General features: G+C 35.6%; 2 protein-coding genes across 2 annotated transcripts in view; both read left to right on the top strand.

The window, feature by feature from the left end:
* Positions 1-5469, top strand: part of LOC105563428 — an 8665-nt gene extending 3196 nt beyond the window's left edge. The window contains exons 2-5 of the mRNA XM_012015019.1: positions 824-910; positions 2898-3157; positions 3912-4140; positions 4732-5469. Coding sequence (XP_011870409.1) covers positions 824-910; positions 2898-3157; positions 3912-4140; positions 4732-5148 — 993 coding nt within the window. The 3' untranslated portion in view covers positions 5149-5469. The remainder of the gene's footprint in view (positions 1-823; positions 911-2897; positions 3158-3911; positions 4141-4731) is intronic.
* A 1375-nt stretch (positions 5470-6844) lies between these two features.
* LOC105563427 (protein jagged-1) overlaps positions 6845-11753 on the top strand; it is a 7816-nt gene continuing 2907 nt past the window's right edge. Inside the window, exons 1-6 of the mRNA XM_012015018.1 lie at positions 6845-7039; positions 8361-8464; positions 8666-8822; positions 9712-9834; positions 10240-10370; positions 10982-11258. Of these exons, the coding sequence (XP_011870408.1) occupies positions 6900-7039; positions 8361-8464; positions 8666-8822; positions 9712-9834; positions 10240-10370; positions 10982-11258 (932 nt within the window). The 5' untranslated portion in view covers positions 6845-6899. The remainder of the gene's footprint in view (positions 7040-8360; positions 8465-8665; positions 8823-9711; positions 9835-10239; positions 10371-10981; positions 11259-11753) is intronic.

The following is an 11753-nucleotide window of genomic DNA, read 5'->3' as shown; positions in this document are numbered from 1 at the left end:
CGCAGTATGTTTTCAAGTAGAAATGTAATCGTAGAATTAAAATATAGAAATGTAATACTGCATTAATGAAACTGCATAAATGAAAATATACCCCTTTGGAGCTGAATTTCTTTCGGATCGAGTAAGGGGATACCTCGGCGCGGCTTTCGGGAAATGTCATTAGCGAGAAACCACGGGGCCCTTCGCTTCTTCGAAGCGGAGAATCGGGCTTAGCGAGGGTACGCGACGAAGAAGGGTAATCGAGAATCGAAAGAGAGAGAAGAAAGGGAGGGACAGAGATGGACTATGAGAAAAAAGGGAAAAAGAATTTAGGAACAGGGCGAGTCCACTCGAGAGTCGGTACCCCAATAAATATGAAGACAACGACAACGACGATGCCCGTTGTGCCCAGAACAGGTTGGAGCTAATTCAGTTCCCCTTCCTGCTCCCCTGTCCCCCTTTTTCTACCTTCCTCACGGTGTTTCGCCCTCTTCCTCCTCCCTCACTTCGTCTCTCCTTAAATCGCTCGATTCAACGTTTTTTATACTGCCCTTCCTTCTGCATCAAATCCCCTCTCTTCTCGCTTCTTTTAGTGACTCTTCTTTCTTCTCGTGCATCCCATGCGTGCCGTGAGAAGTTTTTTATTTGCCGCCGAATCTAAACTTCTCAATCTTTTGAGAAAAAAAAATGGAAGAATTCGCAACTTTAAGAATTAACAAAAGTTTAACAATCCGAAGTAATAAATATATAAATTGGAACATTCGAGAATCCAAGAAAAATGTTAATTTAAGAAATGCGCTATCTTAAAATCGAGTGAAAATTTTATACAGATTTCTTTTCACAGTGCAGGGCCACTTGCCAAGTCATGGAGTCTATGTTGATCGCAAAAAAAGATCGACAATACTACACGCACATATCAAAATATGAAATAGTAAGTAAAAAAGTTCTAATTCTTTTGCATTTAAAATCAATTCCAAATATAAATACTAAATCAAACCTATTTGGAATTATCGACTGTTTATATTTGTACTTTGGTTTATATGTATGTATGTGTATCTATTATTTCAGTCTTTTCTTTCTACTTCATTTTAATTTAAGACGAATTATGTACGACTGACGATTTCACATTTTATTCCGTTAAATTTGCCATCAGCTGACATTCCACTCGCGTGAACTAAAATAAAAAGTAAAATCTATTACAACATTATTACTATATCTGTATATAATATATTTATTTATTGTATAGTGTACTTATTTTTTTCCTATATTTTATTTAATGTGTCCGTTTTCACACATATATTACAGCTTGTCTATAATTATTTCACTTTCCTTCACTTTCCAGTATTTGATTTGTATTTAGAGGAGTCTCCAATTATGAGATAGGTTCTTCATTTGGAATAGTGAGGTTTCTGTTAAATTACTAGGCATCGTCAGTTGATTCCACCATGAATTTCCCTGGCGAAAATGACAAGCTTTATAAAGCGTTGATAACTGTTAAATGAAGGTTTTTTAAAAGTTACGCTTTCAAACTTTATGAGAATGCTTACACAACGCCGTTGTGTTTTAAACGCTTTCAGAACGCTTATAAAATACTGTGTATAACGTTTCATAAAAGTTCTACAACGCTAAGTTTATAAATGCTATATACAAACGTCTTCTAAACGCCGCAGCGTTGCAATTTCCGCTCTACAAATTCTCTATCGACTATATCTAAACTCTCAACGAACTCCTGCAAACGCTATATACAAGAACTTATGAAACGTTTTATTTTCGCCAGGGTTATTGCTTTTGGAGCGAAATCTGTTTCGTGAAAAATTTATTAGATTGTATAATTGTTGCGACAAAAATTTGTGATTGAATTTAGATATTGAAAACCTGTCATCTCATATTAGAAACCTACCTCATAATAGAGGCCTTTCCTGTATATTTCTATTATTTGTGCATATTTGTGTGTGTCACTTAGTATTTTTATACAATAATATACGTGTATAATGTTATAATCAAAAACATAATGTAATAATATCTATGCAATCATAATTTCAAAGCTTTTTCCACTTATATCTTGATTATCTTATTTTTAAATCTCCGAATAAAGCGGATTCGCGCGCCGTTTCAGATCGTCATCCTTGATCATAGCTTCGTGTTTCTGAAGCTTTTAGAAGTACGTAGGTAACCTGGGCCGACCATTCTAGCCCTTCATTGCGCCTCGGGGCGAGGGAGTTAGCCGTCCAAGCGCGAGGAAAACTTCGATTGAGGATAACTTTCAATTCTTCGGGAAAGAAAGAAAAATTTCACACAATAAAGTCTAGTAGAGGACGAAATCCTTAAAACCGACTACCTGCTCCTCTTCAAGCAGATCAAATCGCATAAATGCTATCCAGCACTTGCACAAGAAACAGGGATCGCTGAAATGTTTAGAGTAAAAAGCGATTTGTTTTTTTTTGTTAATTTATTATACGAGTGATTAAAATTTGTAAAATGACATAAAGTAGTCAATAGAAAGAAAAGTTGGATTAATATATTAATAAAACTTTATTATCTCTCATTAGCTCAAACAACACAGGTAGCACAAAGGTGAACGGAAGTTCTTGGGGAATTTATTTTAAAGAATACCTGCAGAATTAGAAATGTACACGAAAATTGACATATTTTGAAGAATTCTTGAAGAATCAGCCACAATTTGTCTTGAAGTATTTCTTAGAAGTTTATTATGGTGCATGTAACGTTCCCAATCATTTTTATTGTATTCTTCTATGAATTTGTAAAGAATTACAATTTAGATAGGGAGGAAACTTAAAAACTACCTTGCGAGGTCACACTGTGCTGTCTGGGAAAATACACACAAATCGATATAACAATAAAATAGATACAACACATCTCTTGTGCACATTTTCTGCAACTGTATGTCCTTTTTTCAGGATGAAGCTGTCCGAACCGCAGCCACATTTTTTCAGAGACTTGAAATGGATGAAGAGAAATACGAGCCGACCAAATTACTGGCTCCTGAGAATAGCAAAAGCATCCATCTGAACGACTATGATGTTGCTGTGTCATTGAGAAAGAATACGGACGGAACATGGAGAAGAGGAGGGTATTACTACGCAAAACAGGAGCATACGGCGATATTGGCCAGCTGGATTATCGTCGTCGCGGAAGACAGCACAGTCAAACACTACAGGTATTTTATGTTCTTTAATGTGACTTTTATATGGATATCAAGGGAATGGGAATACCGAGAAAATAACTTGAGACAAAAATAACAAAAACTTTAAGCAGAGATGAAAGAGTGGGAAAAGAGTGGGAAAGAGTGTCTACAGGCAAACGGCCCCACGTTTTGCGCATTCGATTTCGGCCACAAAGTAGGTACCAAACGAAAGGTCTCGTCAAGCTGATTACAGATACGTCAGTCTCAGAGTGTACCTGTTTAACGTTCCAGAGATATCGGGCTCCAAAGGTTCCATTCCATTCCCAACAAATGGTCGGCGTCTGTCCAGACGGCTTCATCGTTTACGTCCTGAGAATTTTTCGAGCCCGATATCTCTGGAACGTTAAATAGGTGACTGACTGAGACTGCCCTATCTGCGATCATCTTGACGGGACCTCTCGTTCGATACCTACTTTGTGACCAAAATCGAATGCGAAAAAAAATGGGGCCGATCCTGTTCTCACTCTTTTCACTTGATGTCCGTAAAAGAATCAGTCGAAAACTTTAATGTAAGATCCGATAGTTCAGCGTAAAATGAGAGACGATGTACGGTTTTGTTTACTGCGATTATTATAAAAATTTCTATTGTTTGTAATGAGTTTGTGTCAAAGAAATAGGGATATCATAATTAACATAATATTCTCCCGAAAATCGTTTTTAGCCTTTTAAATATTGATTATACTTTTCTTTAATTAATTTTTGTCATTGATAAAATCCGTTATTATAGTTGGAAAAACTGGAAGCCAACACTGCAATCGCTCAATGCCGACGGTCCTCTCTATCAGGCCTTTATTACGTGGCAGGACTGGCAAATTCAGTTAAAGAATCAAGAAAAAACCTCTTCCTCAACATTTTCTAAGAACTCCATTGTGATCTGGACAGATTATGAGATAGAACAACCGTCCTTCGTCATTACCTGGCAGCAAGAGACGGGAGACGGTATTATGGGCAACCAGGTAATTAAACATTTTGCAAACGGGTGATTCGAATCTGAGCTGACGTAGTTTCGATCTCTATAACTATTTTGAGAAACGAAACAGCTCTCAAATTAACGCAAATTCATTACAATTAAAGAAACAAGAAACAATCAAGTAGAATAAAATATCTTTCACAAATGTCATTTCGTACAGTCACAGGATGATAGTTTTTTTATTAATTCTTTTTACTTTCATTTATTTAGTACTTTCAGTGGCACTAAGGCATTTTTTTTAGCACTTTAATCCTGATAATCAGAAAGATCTTCATTCACTAGAATTCTAAGTAAAGCAAGTAAAGAATTGATAGTTGATAGTATTATTTTTGAGATAGTGATATCAAAATATGTAAAAAAAGAGATTCTGTTTCTTTCTAACAAGAAAATAGTTAAAAGGACTTTTTAATATTGCAAGTATACATTTATTTAAATAGTTTGCTTAAATTGAGTATTTTCTAAAGATGACAAATAAAATTTCACTTTTATTAATAGTATTCAAAGTCCGTTAAATAAAAATCGAATATTAAAAATAATTCGGACTCATAGATGTATATCAAAGATTCTATCTATGCAGGTGACAGATGGCGACGCGGCACAGATTTCCTTGCCATGCAACAACAGATATTTGGTCAGAGTGGCCTCCGATGACGGCCCTGGTAGCTACCCGATCGTCGTCGATACTGGGATCTGCGAGAACCCTGAGACATCGATCCAGACCCAAATCCACGAAGAACAAAGATTAATTACCATAACTGTTATGTTGTCGCTGATCTTGTTTGTTTCGCTTGTTCTATGTTTATATTTAAGTTGCCGAAAGAGTGGAAAAGAGAGCAAGACGGAGGCGGGGTGCTTGATGAACGCACAAAAAGAATCTATGATGGGAAAACTGAAAAAGTTACTGAAAAAACTGGCGCATCAACATTTGAACGTTAACGCGAATGTGAAAGCGCAGGACGTGAATGCGAGCACGCCAGAAGTGAGGGTGGTCTAAACCATTGAGTAGCACGAAGACATTCAGTGATTTAGAAAACTTAGGCACTCCTCTAGAAAATTTGCTGGGGTTTTTCCTTCTCGCTTAACTTAGCGAGCACAACTCAGGGACTTTATTTACTCTCATAAGAGAGCGTGGTCTTCCGCTTTCGACAGTGCGCGGAATGAAAGGCGATTCTCGCGTTTCTCTGTCACGAAGGCAAACGAATTATCTCAATATTCACGCACATTATTTACATTAGATCGTATTTATCAGACATTTAACGATGAAGACTTTCAAAGAAATCCTTTACCTCACAAGAATAGCCAAGATATAAATATAATAGAATTTAGGACCCATTTTAGGAATCTTAAATTAAAATTATTTTGTAAACTAAAATAAGTTGTAAATTTTGTAGATAAACAAATAATTAAATTTAAGATGCAGCGAGTGAAAATAATTTGCACGTACCATCTTTTTGAAACAATTTTACATAAAAGAAATAAATATCGTTGCAGAATTTATTAGACTTACATTGTTGTTGATAATAACATAATTGTTATAGCAAGTATTTAATTAAATCTTCAAGTAGCAGCTTTCTCTTTAAGCAGAATTATCAATAAAAAAAAAGACAGAATGTGCCAATGCCATTGCGAGATGTATCGAATATTACTGGTATACGTATACATTATATTTGTTTAACAGTATTTTTGTAAATACTCTACTATAAATAACTATAAAACTATGCGAAAGCAAAGTAGAAAGACGAAATGTACAAATGAGAGCTTAGTATTATAAGGTATACGAATAGTGAATAAGAAAGTTGCGATATTAATTAAAATTCTACAGGCTCTTGGATATTTCTTTTATACAATGGAGTACACGAACACACAAACGCTGTTCTAGCTCAATGCAATGCAACGAATAGACTGAATTCTAAGAGTTCCTATCGCCGAAAATTGATAAGTAGCCTCGAACTCCAAATATTTATTTGTAAATACGTAGCTGCAGTCTTGTATTATACTTGTGTTATATAATTCATAGCAAAATAAATACCAATATCAAGACCAAAAATGCTTACGTTTTATGTTATACATTTCTTTACATGCACATGCAACATTTTAATATAATAATACTTTATAGTATTGCCAATTTTCTGGTGTGCTCCTTCTTCTTTGTAAGAAATCAAATTTTTTGTGAAAGTTAAAAAATTTCAAATAAAGCTATCGAAACGAAAAAAGCATCCCTTTTTTACTGAGAAAAAGAATATTATATGTATATTGTATTATCAGAAATTTCTTTCAACAGGTTAAACATGTTTACTGTATCATATGTACATAATTTACTAATACATTTACAGATTTTTCTTAGATTTTTAATAAATGCAATTAAAAATTTTGTTAGTAAAAAGGTCGGGGGTCCGTTATCAGAGAAAAAGTGCTGAATAAAAAATTTCTTGTTGCTACCGGCTCTGAAGAGGACCTTAGGAGAATCTCCTTCGATTTTCGAAATAACTTTTCTCGAAAACGACCCTTTCTCTCTACTTTCTTCAGCCTCGCTCTTCTTGTCCGCAAAGTGCGTTGAACTCGGATGACGTATTCGCGATGAGTCGACTAAAAAGTCAGAGCAGTACCAGGCGAGCGTACGTTAGTCACACACATGCACGTGCGCATGATGAAAAGTATGCCGTGACCTCGAACAAGGTCCCGTTATCCTAGGCTTCGCCTTGAACGTCTTCGTCCTGCCAGTCTTGACTCAGAAGTCAAGTCAAGATGATGATATTACTGCTCATCGCCACCTTCTTGGTCAACTTTCCTCATCAACTCGCGCGATCTGATGCGAACAATGGATTAATCAGCATTGCTGCGTTAGGGGCTTCCGTGCTGCCCGTCGGACTCGCCGTCGGGACCAGGTATCGTAGATTACAATCGTAGATCTGCTTAGAAGTAGCTCACTCGGAGACAATGAGTAATGCCAAATACTTTATGTATATAATATATTAATACACTTTTCTTTTAAAGCTATTTTGAGTTTACATTTTGTAATTGTAATTTTGAGTATTAAAAAAATTAATGTATCTGTACGGTAGTATGTTGTCTATTGTCTACAAACTATAAGATTATCTCTTACAAAAAAGCAGTATCTCTTACAAAAATAAGCTCGAAAGAACTTTCTTAGTTCTAAGATTCATTGTAGATTTGTCTGTATCGTAGAATTATTACAATATATTTATTACAAATTATTATGTTATTATATTATTTGAATTAAATCGTGTGGCGATCGTGGCGCAGAGGATTGTGCGCTGGTCTGGTAATCCGAAGACCCGGGTTCAAAACCAAACAAAAACGTTGGTTTTTCGTTCGATCGCCACATAGCGAAGTGGATATAGAGAGAGGTGTTATAATAATACATAGCTGTAAACCTACAGTATAAAATATAAGATAGAAAAAACAATGTAGACACAAAGCAAACGCTTAGAAGAAATAGATATGGTTCATTTTTTTTTAAACTAGGCGGATTTACTTTGTTCGAAATCGTCGTTAAGAATCAACGACTGATTTATCGATGCCAGCAGATTGGTCGAGCTCGCTCACATATTATTTGAAATCTTTTCAAATTGTATTGTTGTCAAAAACTTTCTAAATATTGAAAAAATTTCAGTTATTATTTTGTTTCGATAACAGGAATTAATTTATTATTTTCTGTCAATGAACTACTTAATGAATCGTAATCTTACCTGACACGGTGTGAGCGATTAGAAAAGACGTAAATAATCATAATGGTGATTAAAATAGTAGACTGGGCTTTAATAAATCCTAACCGTGTCAATGTCATTTTAATCGAGAGTTTCTTATCTTCAAGAATGCATCATGCAACTGTAAGTGATTTTTAAATCAGGTTAGCCGTAAGTAGGCGGTAATTCTTTCTGTGCGTTAATCACTTCACGCATTCCTGAATCATTCTCAAACGTCGTTTTCCTTGGCACGATGATTGAATTTATCTTTATGCGAGAAAATGTTTTTCTCGGGCTATTAATAAGCGTTTGTCTGATTGATTAAAACGCGAAGAATCTGCGAAGGAATATTTGCGAAGACATTTCGCAACTTTTGCATATTAATAGATATTGATAGGTATTTGTGTCGCTAATTCCTATAATTAGCGAGAATAGAAGAACTTGTTACTAACCTATTATGCTTTGGTTTATTATCATTTTATCAAATTTTATCATTTAGATACGTTCCAAAATGGAAAAAGCAAGCGTGCGAGATACCAGCATCCCAACACCCGAATTCACACTACATTTGCGACGAAGCTGGTGAAGTGAAATGTTTGCCAGGTATAAAGAACAATTGGTTAAATTAGAATAAAACTCTATAGCTGAATTAAAATATATTAAAGAAAATAAGACAAAAGAAATTAATAACAGTACATGTCTGTTCAATAAGAAAGCTAGATAACAAATGAAAACACGATTAAAATTTATATCATTTTCTTCTAATGCAACACAAAGCATTATTTATAATAAAACATCGTCTAGGATGGACCGGAGATCTTTGCGATGTACCGATTTGTCGCAAGGGTTGTGACCCTCTCCAAGGCTACTGTCGACGACCAGGAGAATGTCGTTGTAAATTGGGTTTCTATGGCGAATTGTGTGATAAATGCGTGGCTTTACCAGGATGTCAACATGGAAGGTAAGATCAATTACTTTAAATTACGCATTTAATTTACGCAATGAAAACAGGTTACGCTTTAAAGTGTGTAAAAATTTCTTATCGACGCTTTACATTAACACGAAACACTCTTGTCAAAAAAACTTGAGCTATATTTCAGCAAAAATATTATACACATTTCGTTTTAATGTATAAAGTCAAGTAATTAAATATATTATGTGATATTAATTTATTACTAATAAAAAATTTATATTCAATTATTACTGCAAATAAAATTTATTACATTAAATTAATGTTAATTAAATGTACATATACCAGCTACGTTTAATTTAGTATGTAATTAATTATCTTAACGTAAATAATAGGTCGTTAATTTTTGTCTTTAATACATCATTAAAATTTTTCTTTTCTTCTATTTTTCAGTCGATTAATTTTATAAAATCTTTATGAAATAAGAAAGTCAAACTTTATCTCTATTATTGCTTATAAAATCTTTCAGATTAGATAAGATTTAAATTTACTACTTTTACTAAAAAAATATTTCTTCAAATGTTCAATACATTTCTTTTCTACATGAGCGCGAAAATCAAACGTCATTTATATCCGCGTTAGAGAAGATTGCACTCTCTAACTCTCGTTATGTTCGATAACTCCTTGTAAGTAACAATGAAGCACCCACGCGGATAATGCAGCACAATTTATCGTATCGCACACATACGATATAAATTGAACGCCGCTTGAATAACTACAGACCGTATCAGCTTCGCTTTGCTTTCACCTTGGGTGAGCGAACGAGCCTAATTTCCGTGTAACACGAAACGCTTCCTCGCTTAGAATGGTCTCTCGTGACCATCGATCGATTCTGTTCGATAGACAGACAGAGACTTGACGTTGAGATTTTCACTTTCAGGTGTAACGTGAGCTTCGAGTGCTCCTGCGATCCCGGTTGGAAAGGCATGTTCTGCTCCGAACCCGTTTGCGCGCCCGACTGCCTCTCCAGTCAGGGTTACTGCGAGAAACCCGGCGAATGCAGGTGATTAATCTTGCACGTCCTTATGCGTACACGTGTATGCTCTATATTTTTCCAAACATTTTCACCAAGATTGAGTTTACATACTATTAACATCAAAATATTAAAAGCAGATTGATCAAGAACAGATTTTGCAAATTTATTTGCCATTTTAAAACATTCATATATTATTATAAAATGAATAGAATAAAATACGACAAAGAACTAAATTATTTCATTAAATTAGAATATTAAAATATAAAAAATATATAGAAGAAAAATATTTTATAAATTTGAAGATGTAGATTTATAATGTTAGATATAACTGAAGAATGTTTCGATGCAACAAATGTAACATAATTGCCAGGGTTTCATCGGCACAGCTGCGCCCGGAAAAAGGAAATCAGACCGACATATTTTCTTTTTCAGATGCCGTTTAGGTTGGCAAGGCCCCAAGTGCAAACAGTGCGCGGTTCTGCCGGGTTGCGCCCACGGGACCTGTCAAGGGCCCCTCGAGTGTCGATGTGATCCGGGTTGGACCGGACTGCTTTGTCAAACACGTGAGTTTATTCCCGAGAGCAAACAGAAGAGAAACTCTTCTTAGAATAAACGGAAACGTGACTCTCACCGAGAACTAGCTTAGTTTCCTTCTATTCGGATGGAGACAAGAAAGACAGAATCTTCCTCCAATACAAGAGAAGATCCTTTGTTGACCGACTTTGACAACATATGAAAAAATATATACATTGAAATGCGCGAGACTTGTAAAAAAAAGAAGAAAGAAATAACGTCTTGAATCATGTATGTTTGTTGAACAATCTTTTCTCGGAATCACCAGAAATATTGTTCTCTCAAGAAAATTCTTAGCAAAATAGACGGATTATGTATCTCGTTTTTGTGATTTTATAAAATTAAAATGCAATAATATCTTAAAGGAATGAATATTGAAATAACATTATTTAAAAATTATATTTAAGAAAGCTTTCAATCTTTGATTTAGATTTTAATTGCTAAATTATTTCCATCAAAGAAATGGAATTATCTGAACGTATTTTCCGATGGATATAATATCGTTAATATCTAATAAAGCTCTAATATCAAGAATTAATAGCATTATAATGCAATAGATCGATAAACTGACTAATAATACTGACAAAATGCCGCTTATTAGCGATCTGCGCGCAAGGATGCAGCCGGGAACACGGCGGCTGCAGACGACCAGGCACATGCAGATGCCGCGTCGGCTGGACAGGAGCGAATTGCACCGAATGTGTACCGTATCCTGGATGCGTTCACGGATCGTGCAAACGACCATGGGAATGCCGATGCGAGCCTGGCTGGTCTGATGATCTATGCAACGAGAAGCTCACCTATTGCGATGAGCATCCCGATGTTTGTCGAAATAACGCTACTTGCATCAGCATGACTCAAGAGGATGGCGATTACAGGTGAGATAGAGCAAAATTTGATCCTACCTCAGTTGCAAAACAACACGAATACCTAGTTATTGCAATCTGTGTATAAACTTACGTTCAATATGACATATACTATTGTTACATTATATTTACTATTATTCTACTGTCTATTCAATTATTGGTAAATATTTCCCTTTACATAGCACCCGCCAATCAACTTCCGTTTGACCTTGATGTTGACCTTGACCCCCAAGGAGGTCAAGGTCATTGCCCATTCCCGTCGCTCATTGTTTGTTAAAAAGTTATGAAGAAAATAAGTTTGGTTTATGTGTAAGTTGCAAGTGCGTTTAGCACGGCGCGCTGCGCGCGCCCCACCCCCCTCCCGCCTCACCCCCGCCCCCTTCCCCTCTTCCACCCCACCACGCAACCCATGTTGTGTCGCTACAATTCGTCGGTATGACAGAAGGTGGCAAGTTGCATAGACATAAAAGATAGACCCAGTATGTGTTCCCAACGTGTCACTATCTT

Source organism: Vollenhovia emeryi, unplaced genomic scaffold, assembly GCF_000949405.1.
Source record: "Vollenhovia emeryi isolate VEMERY1.0 unplaced genomic scaffold, V.emery_V1.0 DF939175.1, whole genome shotgun sequence".
NCBI lineage: Eukaryota > Metazoa > Arthropoda > Insecta > Hymenoptera > Formicidae > Vollenhovia > Vollenhovia emeryi.
The sequence above is the reverse complement of the archived record's forward strand: the minus strand, read 5'-3'. Positions and strand labels throughout refer to the sequence as shown.